This window comes from Sus scrofa, chromosome 1, assembly GCF_054392235.1.
Source record: "Sus scrofa isolate SSC_HxYL_T2T_F1_AM1 chromosome 1, Sscrofa_HxYL_maternal_Yorkshire_Landrace_v2.0, whole genome shotgun sequence".
NCBI classification, from domain to species: domain Eukaryota; kingdom Metazoa; phylum Chordata; class Mammalia; order Artiodactyla; family Suidae; genus Sus; species Sus scrofa.
The window spans coordinates 246718809-246736589 of NC_139383.1; the positions used below are offsets into that span (position 1 = coordinate 246718809).

General features: G+C 51.9%; 2 protein-coding genes across 69 annotated transcripts; both read right to left on the minus strand.

Annotated features, from left to right (window-relative positions):
- Positions 1-505: 505 nt before the first annotated feature.
- On the minus strand, positions 506-8193 carry FANCG (FA complementation group G). 50 transcript variants are annotated; one of them, XR_014823563.1, is made up of 14 exons: positions 7105-7691; positions 6809-6899; positions 5957-6088; positions 5544-5746; positions 4612-4742; positions 4363-4428; positions 4051-4197; positions 3573-3724; positions 2868-2934; positions 2321-2610; positions 2106-2164; positions 1779-1934; positions 1020-1111; positions 506-890 (listed from the first exon to the last, which is right to left on the minus strand). XR_014823563.1 is itself a non-coding variant. In XM_084989041.1 (14 exons), the coding sequence occupies exons 6-14, from the start codon at positions 4375-4377 to the stop codon at positions 797-799; spliced, it is 1092 nt and encodes a 363-aa protein (XP_084845167.1). In that variant the 5' UTR covers positions 4378-4428; positions 4612-4742; positions 5544-5746; positions 5957-6088; positions 6809-6899; positions 7105-7691; the 3' UTR covers positions 506-796. The 50 variants fall into 50 exon arrangements, 26 of the variants coding, with proteins under 26 accessions (XP_084845167.1, XP_084845138.1, XP_084845051.1 ...); XR_014823516.1 differs by having other exon boundaries at positions 2118-2164; positions 4298-4428; XR_014823505.1 differs by having other exon boundaries at positions 4298-4428.
- Positions 8194-9514: 1321 nt separating this feature from the next.
- On the minus strand, positions 9515-17440 carry PIGO (phosphatidylinositol glycan anchor biosynthesis class O). 19 transcript variants are annotated; one of them, XR_014823384.1, is made up of 11 exons: positions 17400-17440; positions 16102-16613; positions 15089-15232; positions 14793-14916; positions 14317-14476; positions 13926-14105; positions 12145-13669; positions 11384-11587; positions 10935-11153; positions 10008-10078; positions 9515-9859 (listed from the first exon to the last, which is right to left on the minus strand). XR_014823384.1 is itself a non-coding variant. In XM_084988746.1 (11 exons), exons 2-11 carry the CDS (start codon positions 16610-16612, stop codon positions 9598-9600), a joined length of 2100 nt encoding a protein of 699 aa, XP_084844872.1. In that variant the 5' UTR covers position 16613; positions 17400-17440; the 3' UTR covers positions 9515-9597. The 19 variants fall into 19 exon arrangements, 9 of the variants coding, with proteins under 9 accessions (XP_084844872.1, XP_084844816.1, XP_084844858.1 ...); XR_014823388.1 differs by having other exon boundaries at positions 10935-11149; positions 12100-13669; XR_014823392.1 differs by having other exon boundaries at positions 12100-13669.
- Positions 17441-17781: the final 341 nt, after the last annotated feature.

Consider the following 17781-nt stretch of genomic DNA (forward strand, 5'->3'; position numbering starts at 1 on the left):
CAATAGAGCCTAAAGCAGAAGAAAAAAAAAAAAAAACATTGCTGAGACTTGATGACCTTGGACCCAAAATGCCAGCTTGCCCTGACTATATTCAACAGGCAGCTTTGGTGGTATGGTGACTTAATTCATCCTTTACCCTCTAACCATAGAGACACATTTGACTAAGACCATCGAATCCCAAATTTGGATTAGGGAGGGGGTGAGGTGTCATTCTAACAGACTCAGAGGTCTGCTTGTCCCTTCCTTCTAAGAATCACCTTCCAGACCTACCTAACTCCACTCATTCTGTCGCCTCACCTAGGATCCTGGGTTTGCAGGGGTACTCTCCTTTTTGGCAAGAAGGACTAAAGGCACTGATTCCTGAGTAAGGATTCCTGTAGCCCTTTCTCCTGAGGCTCATAAGATAGATGATATTGGGAGAGGGCGTCTTAGACAACCCGCACTCAGCTGAATCAGCCAGCTGTGAGCCTTCCCACTCAAGTATGTGCAGTAAGCAGACAGAAGATAGATATCAAATTTTATTCAAAACATAAAAAGGTAAACAGGAAAAAAAGGTACTATCAATAAAGTCAGTGCCTTGTTGTTGGAAGAGGGGCTTTTTCTGGAACCAGAACACCAGTAACTAGAACAAATTTTGCAGGACTACCACCAACCTCTCTAATGTCAGACTTATATTGGAATGGTCAGCTCTAGCCACACTCCCCAAGGAGTGTATTAGCAGAAAGCCCTCCTGACAGGTGGCTCACTGAAGCCCAAGATCAGGTTCTTGGAAACATAGCACCTTCAGGTCACAGGTCTAGAGCAGAGATGTCCGAAATTCCTCAAGAAGGGCTTCACGGTCAGGGGGACGGATCCAGTCCAAATAGGTTTCTAGGTACAGGGGGAGAGACCTGAAAGCAAAAACGGTGATGTCTAAGGGAGGATAGGCAGAAAGTTGGGCAGCCATTTCCTCCCTTTCATTCACTACCACTCCCAACAGGCCCAAGGTCTCCAGGACACCAGCTGCCCCTCAGCCTCACCATGTAGCATTCTCTTGTGGCAGGTCAGTTTGGGCTTCTAGCCTCTGCCAGAAAGCAATGGCCTCATCCCTCCGATCCAGCCTCCTTAGAGTCTGAAGCAGGTGAAAGGAAGCGTCTTGATTACCTGTAGCCCACCCCAGAGTACAGAGCCTTAGAACTTGACACAGACTTAAACATTATTTTATTTTATTAGTCTTTTTAGGGCTGCCCCCACGGCAATATGGAGGTTCCCAGGCTGGGGGTTGAATCAGAGCTGTTGCCCCTGGCCTATGCCACAGTCACAGCCACGCCAGATCCGAGCCGAGTCTGCAACCTACACCACAGCTGGAAGCAACGGTAGATCCTTAACCCACTGAGCGAGGTCAGGGATCAAACCTGCGTCCTCATGGATGCTAGTTGGGTTCATTAACCACTAAGCCACAACAGGAACTCCTAAACATCCTGATTCTTATCCCTGGGCACTGCCCGCCCAGAAAAAAAGGCTCAGCTGACCCTGTTCCTGTATGACATAATCTCAGCACAGTTATCATCCTTGTGTCTCAAGACATCAGGAAGACTACAGAACTCCTAAAAGGCCTTCATACACATTTGTATGTCTTATGTGTCTGCACACCTAGGTATATCCGTACATATACACAGGCACAACTCCATCCACCTCTATCAAGGAACATCACCCTCACACTAATCCAGGTCCCTCCGTTATGGCCCTCTCTATTCTTACGCATCTGTGCAAAGCTGATGTTGTGCGTGCGTACATACCTGGGCACACCTGCACACTGAGGAGGAAGTCTTGTAGGGCTTTGTTATCCTGGCCACCGGCCACCCATTCCAGTCCACGACTAATCAGGGCAGCTGCCCGAAGCTGTTGTAGTACCACATCTGACGTACACCCATGCTCACAGCTGGAAGCAGGCCCTGGGGACCACTCTCAAAGTCAAAACGTTTGTTCCTGGCCACACTGTCACCCAAACCGCAAGTCCCCTCTCTATCTCTTGTGTTTGGAGTTCCTTTCTCTTAACCCTCCTGGTGGGCTGGAACACACAGAAAGGGAACCAACATCCACCACCACCACAGAGGAAAACTGACCATCTAAATCACCTGGTTCTTTATCCTTGGGTGTGACCTGGAAGAGCAGCTCAAGGCACCTGAAGTGGGACACAGAGCAGGGGTAAAGAAGAGTCAACCCTCAGAAACTCTGGGTTGGGCAGGTGAGAACGGAGCTCACCAAGTCAGGTCCCAACTAGAAAAGTAGCCCTCCACATTTCCCCTAGAGTCCTGGTTGGCTTGCTGGGTTCGCTCACCGGCTAAATTCACTAACTGCCTCCTTTTGGGCCCCCAGTTGCACCCAAGCTTGGCCCTGAAGCAGGTAGATGGCAGAGATCCAGGGTGAGCAGTGTGGTGACTCTTTGGTTCCTTTCCTGGCATCTTCCCAGAGCCGGGGCCTCTTGGGAAGCAGTGATGATGTGCGGCTCAGGAGCTCCTCACATACGGTCAAAGCATCCTGGGCTCGGCCGGCCTGGATCAGGGCTACTGCTGCTTCCAAGAACACCTCAGGCACACAGGGCCCTGGGGGGCACGGAGGTGGGGAGAACTAGGGTGGAAGGAGGATGCAGTGTCTTGAAGAGACATGAGCCACCACCCCCAATCTCTTCAGACTCTGGTATCGTGCAAAGACCACCCATTGCTTGCTGACCTGGACACCCGCTTGCTCTGGGAACCTTTCCAGTCTGGTCCCCCAGATTGGACAGGAAGAACAACAAAGCAAAAGCAAGAAAACAGCAGTCCTGCCTTCCTCCAAAGGAGATTCCAACCCTGCCACCACATTGCAGAGCAACTTCACATACCCACCTTTGGCTCTGATCCATCCAGCAACAGGGCTAGCAGGTCCAGGTAATGTTCTGCAGCATCTTCTACCCTGAAGGGTCATAACCCATGGGCCTCACCTTAGGCCACAGCTAAGGGCCCTGGGGAGTACGGAGGGTGGGGTCTTGGGACTCCAACACTGGCTCAGTATGCATCTACCCTACTTACGGACTGGATTTGTGAGAATACCTTAGAGTTTTCAAGATACAGGAGGTTAGTATCTGGGTGAAGAGTCCTCAGTTCAGGTCCAGCAGCAAGGCAGGAAGCTGAGAGGGGGGAACCCATGTCCTGCCCCTGGCTCATCCATCCCCCAACCCACAAGAACAGCAGCAGAGTCACATCACAGGGGAGGCATCAGAAGTGGGAAGAGGGGAGTTCCCATCATGGTGCGGTGGTTAACGAATCCGACTAGGAACCATGAGGTTGCGGGTTCGATCCCTGCCCCTTGCTCAGTGGGTTAACGATCTGGCGTTGCCGTGAGCTGTGGTGTAGGTTGCAGACGCGGCTCGGATCCCGCGTTGCTGTGGCTCTGGTGTAGGCCAGCAGCTACAGCTCCAATTAGACCCCTAGCCTGGGAACCTCCATATGCTGGGGGAGCGGCCCAAGAAATGGCAAAAAGACCAAAAAAAAAAAAAAAAAAAAAAAAGAAAGAAGTGGGAAGACAAGCTCAGGTGAGCAAGGCAGACTCACCTTCTGGTCTGTAGGCATCGGCTTGCTAGCAGGTACTTGGCCTGGCTCTGTGTGCCACAGTGAAGAGGTGAGGCTGGGTCAGGCGGTGGGAGTAGTAACTCCACCTCAATGAGAAGCTGAGGGGCTTCAGGGATATGAGTGACACTCAAGGCCTAAAAGAAACAAAAAGGAGTTCTAAGGATCCAACATTGTCTCTGCGGTGGCACGGCTTCAATCTCTGGCCCAACACAGTAGGTTAAGGATCTGGCGTTGCTGCAGCTGCGGTGTAGGTCGAAGCTGTGGCTTAGAGTCAGTTCCTGGCCTGGGAACTCCATAGGTTGACTGCAGCCGAAAACAATTTTAAAAAGAAGAAAGTGAAAAAAGAAAAAAAGAAAGAAAAAGAAGAAAGCGTGTCTACAATCCTTGGGAACCATACTTCCTTCTACTTCCAACACAAGAAACTTGGGTCCCCATATCGTCACCTGGCATAGTTCCTTACCTCAACCAGCAGCTCCAGACTCTCAATCTCTGCTGCTGTGTTCCCCAGTTGCTGATATAGCCTGGAGGCCTCCAGAAGTGGAGGACCCCAGATTGATTCCCCTTTCACGGCTTCAACCAAGTACAGCAGAGCTCTCTGTGGCTTGCCCTAGAGGGGGGAGAGGACACAAGCCTCAGCTACCCTTACAAAGTAGGAAGCTGCCCATAACACTCATGGCTTCCCCAACCCACCCTAGGACTGCCTTTACCATCTTACGAAGACAGGTCGCTAGGGCTGTGTACACTTGGACCAACACAGGCCGTGGGCACAGACCTGAGGCCGCTTCATGGAGGCTGCTCAGTGCCCTGGGTAGGCTCCCTGTGATCAACTCCCGAAGGCCTATGGGCAATCAGGCTGTAAGCTTTCAGAGGCCAAACAGGACGGGGGTTGCGGGGGCATGATGGGGAAGAAGAGCACAGAGAAGCTCTACTGAGCCAAATGGTACATTTCAGGAAAGACATGAGCCCAGAGGACACCTTAAAACAGGTTGGGAGGAAGGGACCAGTAAGACTGCTAGCTGACCTTGGCGATAGGCAAATGCTGTCAGAAGGACATCCCTCAAGCTTCGAGCATCCTGCAGAGTCAATGGCGCATCGGACGTCTCAACTGGGGGCCTCCAAGTTTTTAGAAGCAGCAGCAGTTCCTCAGAGGCACTGCTCTGGGGAAAAAAGGACGATCGGAGGTTCTAGGCCTGTCAGTATCCATCCTTCTACCTCAGTCTATTCTGCCTGGACTTTGAACTCAAGGGTCCTCCTGATTCGTGTCCCCTCAATTCTAAGAGATTGATAGCTGTGAGGCAAGGATAAAGGAGGGAGAAAAACCTGGGGTAGTGATGGTAGTGATGATCTATTGTTTTTTGTTTTTTTTTTTTTTAACAGCCACACCTGCAGCATATTGAAGCTCCCAGGATAGGGGTCAAATTTGAGCTGTAGCTGGGGCTACGCCACAGCCATGGAAACAACAGATCCAAGCCACATCTGTGACCTATGCCGAAGCTTTTACACCATGCTGGATCCTTAAGCCACTGGGTGAGGTCAGGGATCAAACCTACATCCTTGCAGAGACAATGTCGGGTCCTTAACCTGCTGAGCACAACGGAAACTCCAGTGATGATCTATTCTGAGTCTCCTCACTCAGAGTAAACCCATGAGGACACAGGGCAAGGACTATGTTTGTGCTACTGATGAAAAGCCTGAGGCTGGGAGGTAACTTTAACAAGGTCATGAGAGCCCTAATCCTACCCAAGATAATCAAGGTACTTAAAAAAAAATATTCCCAAGAGAATCCCTCCAACGAGGGACCAACCAGAGCAAGGTAACCTAAGACTCCCTGAGAGAATCTGCATCTTCTTAACTCCAACCCAGCAGCCTCCCCAGCACATAATGATGACACTGCAGCTGGGAGGGGGTGCAGGAGAAAAGAGATCCTTACACCCAAATCACCATCCAAATTACCTCGCTGCCATTCAGGGTCTGCAGCAACAAGGTCAGGTCCTCAAGACGGTCAGTACTCAGCCAGAGGGCAGCCTGCAGGCCAGCCAGGTGATGAAGGGCAGGGAGCAGCTCCGGCAGAAGGGAGGAAACATGAAGGACAGAATCCCACAGCCCCCTGAGCCTGTGTTCCAGCCTGGCTTCCTGCTGCTCCTGGGTCTCCAGTACTGTAGAGTATACATACAGATATAGCTGAAGTGGGCTTTCCTTTTCTGCAAATGTCACAAAGGTGCTCCTGGTCTGAGGAGCTCACAGAGGATCAGAGAAGGGCATCTCCATAGAGATGACAGATTATGTTGCTCCTCCTAGCCCCCTTGCAAGGACTTAATCCCATACTGAGGCTGGAAGGGGCATGGGAGGCAGTCTCCGGCCCTTACCTCTCTCTAGGCCCCGCTGGATATCTGGTGCCAGGTCCTCAGTGAAACCCTGGGCCAGGCTTGCCCTCAGGGTAATGAAGTTGCAGATAACAGTCAGTTCCAAGGGGAGAACAGAAACAGTCGCTGGGAGCCCTGGAGCAACAAATGCTGGTCTCACAGACCACACTCTGGTGAAAGATCTTATTCCTTGAACAAGACCTCAACTCAAGAGATGACTCCACTCCAACCAAAATGGCCTCAGTAAAGAACCCACTCTTTGGACAGAGTAGGGAAAGGGCAGAAAGTTTTCCAAACAGACTATCCTGGAAACCACTTCTTCGAATGCTGCTGTTGCTGCTGCTGCTGCTGCAGCTACTGCTGCTGCAGCTACTGCTGTGTGTGTGTATGAGAGAGAGAGAAAAGAAGGAGGCATTCCCGTTGTGGCAGAGCAGAAATGAATCCAACTAGGAACCATAAGGTTGCAGGTTTGATCCCTGCCCTCACTCAGTGGGTTAAGGATCCAGCGTTGCCGTGAGCTGTGGTGTAGGTCACAGGCGCGGCTCGGATCCCACGTTGCTGTGGCTGTGGTATAGGCGGGCAGTAGTAGCTCCGATTGGACCCTTAGCTTGGGAACCTCCATAGCCGTGGGTGCAACCCTAAGAAAAGCAAAAAAAAAAAAAAAAAAAAAAAAGAGAGAGAGAGAAAAGTTAAAAAATAAAGAAAAGGAGATTCATCTAAACAAAGATGATTCCATTCAGTCCTGTCCGTGCCTTAAACAGGGCCTCCTGCCCCCTGAGTAATCACCTCAATCCCAGAAATGCAGAAGAGGAATTGTCTCTGGCTGTGGAGGAGGAGGAGGAAGGCCCTACTTACCCTGCAAACTATGGAGGAGTCCCCTGAGTCCTTCCAGTACATCTTGAACCAACTGCTGTCTTCTCAGAGACAGACTCAAGTTCTGAGCAACCTGCCAAATGTGAGTCAGGCATCACTGAAGACCAGCCCTTCTCTCTCCCATTTCAGCTGTGACAAGGGACGACATCCTCCTGCCACTTCTGGCTCTTTGGGGGAGGTCGAGTTCAGCCCCTCCCCAATGGTGATGGTAAATCCACAGCATACCCTTTTTCTGGTATTTGGGGGTTGCTAAGTAAGGATCTCAGCAATCACATTACCTTGGCCTGTCGAACTAGCTGGTCATTCTTTTCCCTCCACAGATCCAGGCAGCTGTCATGGGATGTTGAAGAGCCCAGAAGGGTCTTGTGAGCCATGGTGGCCGAGGCTGGGCCCGGACACCTGAAAGGGACTGCTGAAGGGTAAGCCTGCCCCCCCCACCCCGCCCCCGGAAGGCCCCGCTGAGCGGGGAGGGGTCCGTGCACTTCCGCACCCCGCCGAGGCTCCTTTGTTCCCCTCGGGGTTCCAAATCAGGGCAGCCTGCCCTTCCCCGCAGAAACGAACTGTCTTCTAGCTGACCTCCGGGACTTTCACTCCCGCCTCTTCCACCCTCGCCTCTGGTTGGCCGGGCCAGCAAAACGCTCGGCCGCGGTTGGTCGCCCTCAAGAGTTACTCTCCGCGGAAAACTCCAGGAAGAAATAAACGAGTCGGGACCAGACTCGGGACCAGACCGGAGGGGAAGGCTGAGGCGGGCCAGAGGCTGGAGGCGTGTCTGAGTGGAGAAGTCGTACGGCTCGCCGTCCGGCCTGCGCAGCCCTCCCGGAGGCCAAAGCCTTGTAGTTGATCTCCGTAGCGGAATTCGCGGATCGCAGCGGGCCGGCCAGGCCTGTCCCAGACTTCCCTCGCCGCGGAGCGCTGATCCGCGCGACGCAGGCTGGGAGTTGTAGTACCGCCGGTGGCCGCCACGAAAAGTCCGTCCCCAGCAGAAACTGTCTCCAAAAAGAACTGACTGGAGATGGAGGCCCTCGGTAATCGGCCCAACCTGTCTCTGCTCACCATGGAGCACCAGCACACTCACCACAGTCTGCTCAACCCCATGGAGCCCGACTACCTGGCAGCGCAGCCCTGTGCTTGAGCAGTCTGCACTGCCAGAACGTACCTGCCCAATCCTTTCAACAGCTGTAGGTAGAACTGGAGATCCGAATGCAAAAAAGAGACAAACTGCGACCCTTACCATCCATAAGGTCAACTCAAAATGGATAAGCTGGATCTCACTAAAAGTAAAAACTCTTGTGCTACAAAGATAGCATCAAGAAAATTCAAAGATGTGCAATGAGATCCTGCTGTGTAGCACTGGGAACTGTATCTAGTCAGGTATGATGGAGCATAATATGCAAAAACAGAATGTGTACATGTATGTGTAACTGAGTCACCATGCTGTACAGTAGAAAAAAATTGTATTGGGGAAATATCAATTAAAAATAAATAAATAAAATAATTTGAAGAGAACTGAAAAAAAAAAAAAAGAAAATTCAAAGATGTAAGTCAAAGCATTAGGCAGATTAGGCAGTACACCTTAAACTTATCCAGTGATGTATGCCAACTATATCTCACAAAGCTGGGGGGGCAAAGGAAATTCAAAGATGTCAACTATACCTCAATTAAGAAGAAATAAAAGAAAATTTAAAGTCATCACAAAGTGGGAGAAATTATTTGCAAACCATATAGCTTATCGCTTTTCTTTCTTTCAGTAGTCTCATCTCCTCCTGTCTTGGGCCCCCTCAAACCTCAAACCCTAGTCCTGACCTTTCTTCTCAGTACCTATTCCCCATTCCTTTGATGGACGTTTCCATGAGGATTTCATACCAGCGCTTCAACATAACAAAGAAGTAGTGAGGTAGATGGAAGGCACAGGAGACATGCGAGTGGAACGTTAGATTCATACAGTTTTGGCTTCAAGTCAGAGGTCGCTGGGACAAAGTGGAACACTGTTAGATGGGCAAGTAGGTCTGATAAAAGGCTGGAAAACTAGGGAGGCCTCCACAGAAGTGAAAAGCAAAGGGTATTCTAAAGTGAAAGGAGGAGTTCCCGCCATGGCTCATCGGAAATGAACCTGACTAGCATCCGTGAGGACACAGGTGTGATCCCTGGCCTTGCTCAGTGAGCTGTGGTGGAGATCACAGATGCGGCTGGGATCCTGCGTTGCTGTGGCTGTGGCATAGGACAGCAGCTACAGCTCTGATTCAACCCCTAGCCTGGGAACCTCCATATGCCACAAATGAGGCCCTAAAAAGACAAAATAAATAAATAAATAAATAAAAGTAAAAGGACACAGTTGAGAAGGAGACACATTACCACTGGGGCCTGAGACAATGGAAGTCAATGTGTTCCGTGATGCCTGGGCTTGTCTTTTCAGGCATCTCTGTTACTGGCCAAAATGAAAGAATTCAATAAAATATATTGCCTGGCAAAGGAAAATGGTAGGTCGAATAATAGTAGTAATTCAGGAAGAGGTGGGAGAAGTGAACTCCAACAACAGTAACCACTTTCCAAAGGTTCTCTGGTACAGCCAGGTCTGCATAAGATGACTGATCCCATCTGTGCCTGGGAGAGGGGAGACTGACTCTCCCCCTCCCCCCATAGTATCCCCTACAGGACAGGGGGGGCTCCCCTACACCTCAGACACACATATTTACATTGTTATTTTATTCTGCTTAGGAGACAGCCCCCCAGTCCCTCAGATATCCAGAGCAGGAGTCAGGGATTAGGCCCCACTATGATTTTGAGTTACAAAATGATGAAGTCCCAGATACCAGTAGCTCCTGGCTACATGACGGTAAGAGGTATGACTGAGCCTCTCTTGCAGATGATCCAGCACCCGTATAGACCAGGCTAGATTGTTCTCCAGCTCTCTGGTGGGACAGAACTAACTGCCTGAACCAAGAGCTCACAGCACCATCCACTCGCATCACCAAAGCTATGCCCAGGCAAAGTCCCACGCTGCTCACAATGAAGCCCATGGCCTCAAAAATGAACCTGCAAAGAAAGGTGGAGAATCCCAAATGCCCCAGTAACTCCAGATCCTCTTCCCTGTGAGACAAAACCCTGTCCACTCTGGATGTTCATTGTTTGCTCCAAGCTTCACCCTCTCCCACACCGATACTTGGGAAACAACCTCACTCACTTGGGGGCAAACACCTTCCAGACCATGAGATGCCTGCGGAGGATGGAGGCTGCCAAGGCACTGGCCAGAATCTAAAGGAAGAGAGGAGGAATCAAGTTATTCAGGAAGGGGAGGAGGAGGCAGATCAAATAGAGAGTTGCCATAGACCCATATGAAGAATGTGAGGGGAGGGAGTTCCCGTCGTGGCGCAGTGGTCAACGAATCCGACTAGGAACCATGAGGTTGCGGGTTCAATCCCTGCCCTTGCTCAGTGGGTTAAGGATCCGGCGTTGCCGTGAGCTGTGGTGTAGGTTGCAGACGCGGCTCGGACCCCGCATTGCTGTGGCTCTGGCGTAGGCCAGTGGCTACAGCTCCAATTCGACCCCTAGCGTGGGAACCTCCATATGCCGCGGGAGCAGCCCAAAGAAATAAGCAAAAAGACAAAAAAAAAAAAAAAAAAAAAAAAAAAAAGAATGTGAGGGGAGGAAAGTAGTGCATGTGAGTGAAAAAAATCCTGGGCTTGGAGTTAGGAGACCTAATTCTTTTCCTGGCTCCATCATGACGTGCTCCGTGATCTTGGGCAAGCACTATTCATCTGTGCCGCTGACACTCAGGCTTGGCCTCCAGGATGGAGGAAATGTCAGAGTCACACCTTCTGCCTCTGAAGGAAAGGCGGATCCATGATCACAGCTTAGGAAAGAATCCTCAGCTTCTCCATTAATGGAGAAATCCCCAAATGCAAGCATCAGGGTCCAGATCTAGCTTGCAGAGAGGAAATAATCCAAGACTAGGATGAAGGAGACCCAGATTCTGCCATTTGAGACCACTGGCCTTTGGCAACCACTTCATTTATCTATACCTCAGTCAAGGCTCCTTCCTAGAGTTTTGGCAAAGTATGAAAGAAAAAATGTGACATCACTAACTCTAGGATCTCTCTCCTGCACCCACCTGAATACCAAGGACAAAGAGGTACTTGAGGCCCAGCTGCAGCAGCGCTGCATTGAAGTGGTGAGGCGCATCCCGGAGCCGCATCTCCATCAATGGCTCCTCCTCCTCCTCAGGCCTGACTGTGGCCTCAGCTTCATTCCCTGGGGGCTGCCGCCTCTTCCGGGGCCCTTGACTCTCACACAAAAAGGGCCAGAGCAGGAGCAATGGGCAACCTACTGCCTCGGGGGAAGGCAGGGCTAGAATCAATGGAGGACCCAGGGACCAGGCCACCCTGGCCCCCAACTACCTTAAGTGGTTCAACCTCCAATTAGCAATAGGCCAAGGTGTGCCAAAGATCTAACAAAATCACATTCCCCCCACACACACACACCCCGCTCAAATCCAGGGGTTTCCTTTCCTTCCACAAAGCCAGAGTAAACAATGGAAGCCAGGGAGGAAGGTGGAAGTACCTGCAAAGAGGAGATGGGAGGCAAAGGTGTTGGATCCCACCAGCAAAGCAGACAGCCAGGTAAAGCCAGGACCCTCTGAGACTCCCACGAAGGCTGCATGCCAATGGATGGCTGGAAAGACAGGCTGGTGGCCCGTGGAATAGAAGGTCTGTGTGGCCATGAAGGCCCAAGCAGAGACTGCCTGCCATGGCACAGTAAAAGGACCTGGGAGAAGAGATATGCCTCTTTACAGTCTTGTCCACTGCCCCCTGCCCCAAGATTGTACACACCTATTACTTCAGTGCTAATTCTCTTACATACATGCACGCCCATCACCCCGAACTTCTAATAGTCAACATTCTGTTATTCTAATTCCTTCCATGGCACAAAGCCCCGATGCTCTAATCTGCAGTCAACCTTTCTCTCTCACATACACACAGCTCGCTATGACATCAAATACTCGCAATTCACCACTCTCAACACTGGAAAATCAGGAAATGCCTCATAAGGATGCAGCATTTCCACATGAATTGAGTCTTGGAGTACTGCTTGTCTCCCTCCTCCATGAATCCTGCTGGCCTCGGAAGCCAATGGTAGGGATCAATTAGCTTGGCTACAGCAGATAAGAGAGAGGACATCAGAAAGGCCCTCTCAACTGTTGGGGCCTGAGACCCTGTGTCAAGGTGAAGAACCTGAGGAGCAACACCTCCCCGAAAATTTAGAGGGGCTGAACTCACATCACTACTGTCCTTGGATGAATCAGGGCTGAGATATGTATTTACCAGGGGTGGTGATGGGTATCCCAGCAGCAAGCAGATGCAGGAGAAGGAAGCTCTGCAGAAACAGAAGCAGGAACACAAGGCTAATGCGCTCTGCATGCAATAGCAGAAGTGGGAAGGCCAAGAAGGTGAGGGCCGTGACCACAGCCGCTGAGTAGACACTCCCCAACTGATAGGCAGCCACTGTCAGGGGGCCCTGAGATTTGGTTCTCTCTAGTCGGCCCCGGAACTCCTCCTGCATATGTCGGTAGATTTGAGGAACCACGTAATCCAGGTCAGCCTGAGATGTGGGGGGGCCTGAGAAGGGAGTGAGGATAGTCCTGGTCCTTGGAGCGCCCGTCGAAGCTTTCACCAGCACCGTCACAGGCCTCCAGAGCAGCAGCATGAGCCCTGAAGCCGCCAACCCTGCCACAGCCCTAGGCAACATAACTGATGCCCCAGCAACCAGGGCCCGGAGACGTGGGGGTGCTTCATCTGCCCCCGATGCCAGTGCCCAGTAGGCAGCAGTGCCGAGTACCATTAGGGGCAGCCCCCAGCGCACAAAGAGCACAGGGGGCTCAGGGCTCTTGAGATTACCATAGCGGCGAAGCCACAGGCGCACAGCGGCTAACAGGGCCACCAGCGCCCCCACACAAGCTCCATACCACAAATTCTTGGCTCGACCACCCACCATGGACGCCAGGGGACTCAGCCAGGGTGAGGAGCTACAAGCAGGTGTCTCTTCAGGGCAGCGGTGAAAAAGCCCAGCTAGCCTTATACATAAAAGCAACCCACCTCCAAGCCCCAGGGTATGCAAGCCATTGTGCCGTGGGGGGCCTGTTGGGGTCAAAAAGCCAAAACGGGGTACTGTGACTAGCTTAGGTGGTAGGAGCTTGCCCTCCCAGTGAAGTTGGGCAACCAGGAGCAAGATGAGTGAGACCAAAAGGAAGGGGGCGGCCCTGGCCTCAGCTATAACAAAGCTGTCAGAGAAGAAACCAGCAAAGCGAATGAGCAGGAGTAACAGGACAGGCTCAGGCATGGGAAGGAGGGCTGCCAGGGGCCTCTTGGATCCCCAGCCAATCCAGACTTTCCACAGACAAGGCAGGAGTGAGCCCACTGCAGCCATGGCCCCTAGAACCACTAAATCCAGCTTCAATCCAGTAGCTGCCAGGAATCCAGCACACACTATGGCCCCAATCAGACCCCAGGCCATGGGGATTGAGAGAGGATGGAAAGAGAAACCCGGGGATGCTGCCCACTGGGATACCAGTAGGCAGAGAAAGCAGGTAGCAGCCAAGAGAGCAGCACCCCCTGCCATGCGGACCAGAGAAAAACGAGCCCAAGACTCAATGCACATGGCCCGAACTCCCCGCAGGAACTGCTGCAGCTCAGTAATCACAGTCTGCAGTGCTGCCTCAGCCCCCTGAGGGCTCTGCAGAAGCTGCTGGTAGTCAGCAGAAGCCTTGAAGAAGAGGTTCTGCAGCCGATGAAGCTCCTTAATTTGGAGATCCTGAGCAACAGCTGAGTAGGTGTGAAGAAAACGGGACACCTGGCAGAAAAGATCAGAGACCAACGGTTAAAGCTTAGAGACATAAATTGGGACAGAGGCAAGGATAGGTATCACCAAAGGGGGGTATCTGGAAATCAGGGACCCAAACTCTGCCCGGGACCCAAACTTCATCCAGAGGGAGGACATGGCTATGGAATGTGGGATTAAGGCTGAACAAAGGACAAGAGAGTGGGTCATTATGCTTCTCCCATGCCCAACCTAACTCTGTTGCCTAGGAGCCTAGCCCATTACCTACCTGCTGGGCATTGAGATGGAGAGCTGAGGCTTGGGCCAGAGCAGAGAAGTGAGGCTGAGAGTCTTCGACCTCTGAGAACACCTCAGCTATTACCTCCCCGATGTTCCCAAATGGGATGGGCAGGCCCAGCAGCAGGGCCAGTGTAGGCACAAGGCTGATTTGAGGGATCACCTCTGGCTCCTAAAGACCAAAGACAGGGGTCAACGGGTTCACCAAAGAGCTGAGGTCAGTGTCTGGGATGGAAGGTGTAGGGGCCTAGGTAGGAAATAAGAATGGGGGATGCCCAGGGTCATGAACCTGGGGGCTTAAATTGGAGGGATCCACAAGGATACTCTGATCATGATGTGGGCTGAACAGCAGGAAACCACACAAAGCACATCTCAGGCCTCACCTCGGGTGGGGCACTGGGAAAGAGGGCTGTGGGACTATACAAAAAAAGTGCAGCCGAGTTCTCCAGCTCACTGTCTCCTCCATGGTTCCCATTCGTGGTCATCCCATGGTCCCCAGTCACCACCAGCAGTGTGTCATTCTCCAGATGCTCCACAAGTCCCCTGGGGCCAAGAAATGTGTCAGGAGTAGAGATGGATAAAGATTTTTCTGAGGGCCCCATTCAGTCCCAGCCAGAACTTCCATTAGAAGGACCTATATCTCTGGCAAAATGACACCTCTTTGGTCATGACCCAAACCACACACTGGGTTACTCAAAATGAACGGGGCCCCTAGCTTCAGAAAAAGGCCGAGAGAAGACATAATTCAGCTAGGAAAGAGGCTCTAAATAAGATTTTTTTTTTCTCTTGCTTGGGACCACATACCATGACATTCTCATTCACAAACCCATCCCCACCCCCTGCCAACATCCACACTCACTGGATCACTTGGTCCATTTGGCTAAGTTTCTTGGCCATTTCAGGATGGTGAGGTCCATGCTTGTGGCCACAGTGATCCACACCCAGGAAGTGAATAATCAGCACATCCCATTCACCACTGTCCACTGTAGAAGAGAGAACGTGAGCACAGGGGACTAAGGCTCACTCCTCAACTCCACCTAGGTTCTGATGCTCCTACGTTCAGGAACAAGTCCAGGCCATTGCACACAGAATTTGTGGACTGAAGCAGCCCTCCCCAGCTCCTAGTTTTAGGCCTGTCTCTGGCCCCATGCTCACTGGTTGGGTAGAGACGTTCCAGGATACCACTGTCCACTGTGTGCAGGTCTCGGACATCAAATGATGGGAAGAAGAAAGCTTGGGAGAAAGCTCCAGGAAAAAGATCATTCCAAGTTTCATCTCCCATGAAGACCACACGCCTTCCTACAAAGACACAAGAGTGAGTCATAGCCGGAGCAGGAGTCAGAGGACGGGGAACAGGAGGGACCTTCTACAGATCTATCAGAATCCAAACCATGCACTGAGTCACAGCAGGTCCATCCAACAACTCTTTATCCTTCAAGGCCTAAAATTTTCTGCCAGGAAGCTTGCCCTGATAACCATGTACCACCCAGACCACTTATTCCTTATTCCTACAAAAAGCTGTGCTAGTTCTCAATCCCTGGCTATCTGTTTTTCTGTTTTTCCTGGTACACCTTCCTTTTTCCCAGTCAGTGAGTGGACAGAGCCTGGACCCTCTGATCTCTCCTCACTTGTGAGAACACTAAACCCACATCTTTTTTTTTTTTTTTTTTTTTTTTGCCATTTCTTGGGCCGCTCCTGTAGCATATGGAGGTTCCCAGGCTAGGGGTTTAATTGGAGCTGTAGCCACCGGCTACACCAGAGCCACAGCAACACAGGATCCGAGCCGCATCTGTAACCTACACCACAGCTCATGGCAATGCCGGATCCTTAACCCACTGAGCAAGGCCAGGGATCGAACCTGCAACCTCATGGTTTCTAGTCAGATTCGTTAACCACTGAGCCACGAAGGGAACTCTTAGACCCACATCTTCTCTTGGGTCTTTCCCCTGCCCCTTTACTGAGAGCTCTCCCAAAGTAAAACCAATACCCCAAGCAGATTAGAAACTCCAGAAGGACAAAGCCCGGACCTGCACTCCCAGCATGCAGGGTTGTAACTCTCCTTCTCTGTACTCCTAGTTAAACATGCAGCTGGGCACCCAGAGTTCTGGCTACTTCTAAGGAAGAAATTCGCCAAGGTACTCCTGGCCTCCAAAGAGGCCCAGACTAACCTGTGCTGGTAAGCTGCTTAATGAGATTGTCTTCTGCTATGGCATAGCTGGCAAAATTACTGCCGGCATCAACAAAGGTTGGCAGTGAGCCGGTGGTGAGGGCCTTGATACGCTGCATGGTGGTGGTTGGGGGGTCAACTTTTGATTGGTAGAGCCTGGCATGGTGAGGCTGACTTTCCAGGATCCTCTGCAAGGAACTCAGTTTGCCCAGGAAGGGCAACGAGACAGGAGGTTCCCCAGAAACGTGTGAGAACTGGGGCTTTGCAAAGTCAAATCGCAGAGCATCTATCACCACCAACACAAGCCGGGGGAATCGGGAAGCCATCCAGCAGGCCCCAGGCTCCCCTTGGCTCCCCCATGGTAGGAACACGGGGCCTGGGGGCTCTTGGCAGCTGCTGTGGTTGTTGAGTTCCAATCGGGTGAGCAGGAAGCCACTGGTGAAGAGAGCAATGCCGGCATAGAAGAGGAAGCTGACCCAGGCCAGGAAGAGCAGTACTGAGATCTTCTGCATCCTGGTGGTGGCGGGGGAGGGAATTCATAACTGTAAAGCAAAGAACCAGTGGATTTTCTAGTCTCTCAATACAAAGCCCAGCTAGGATCACTTCCTCTTGGAAGTCTTCCTCAAGATAAACACTCCCATAGCCAACCCAGTGCAATGTTCCTCTCCACCAGTTATACCAGAGTTTCTGAAGGTGAGGTGCGCAGACTATGGGCATCGACCTGGAGCGGCTGTTTTAAAATGCTGATTTCCAGGCGCCACCCCAGATCCCCTGAATCAGGATCTTCGGCAATGCAGCACAGGCATTTGCACATGTGCTCCAGGAGATCCTAATGATGGAAAACACAGTCCACGAGAGAAACTTATTCCAAGTGGTAGACTGCTTTCTGACAGCCCGTTTCTCCGCCTCTCTCCTCGCCAATTTCAACACCCCTGGGGTGGTCAAAGCTCGCAGTCGCAGGGGGAATCCCGGCCAGGCTCACGGCGCCGCCTGGCGGGGCTCGAGGGAACGAAAGGAAGGAGTCCTACTCCGCTTCCGGACTGCCAGGATCGCCAAGAGACCAGAAGCGCGAGCTCTCCGGCGCAGCAGAGCAGAGGCGCGAGGTTCTGAGGCGTTTGGGCCTCGCCGGGACCAATCGTCCAGATGGCTCTACCTCCTCCGATGGCCACCCGGCCTCCGCCTAGGCACCCAGACCCGGGTACTAGACCTGCCAGACTGCGACCTCTGTGAGCGGGGTGGGAGGGTTCTTTACTAAGGGGAAAAGGCAGCTTAAGGGGGTTTGGGGAGACCCTGGCTCACCTTAAACGGCGCCCGGAAGTGCAGCGGCGGCGCCGGCGGCCTGGCACCACAGAGGTGCGTGCGCTGGATAGAGCAGCCCGCGAGGGATGCCCATCGCCACCTGCTGGCGCCTCCGAGGAAGTTCGGCAAGGAACGCAGGGCTGGCCAGAGAAGGAATCGGTGGGAGATTATGGTAATTTAGCATTGGGGGCAAGGCACTAAGCTAAAAAGTTCTGGGAACCACTGTCCATTCTTGGTTAAGACTAAGATCTGTGCTTCTGGAACCAAACTTAGCTTAAGTCCTAGCTCTGCCACTCATTGTCATTACTGGGCATTACCTCATCTATAAAATAAGGACAGTATTTATTACCCCCTTTTTGCCAAGCTGACTCCAACTGATGCG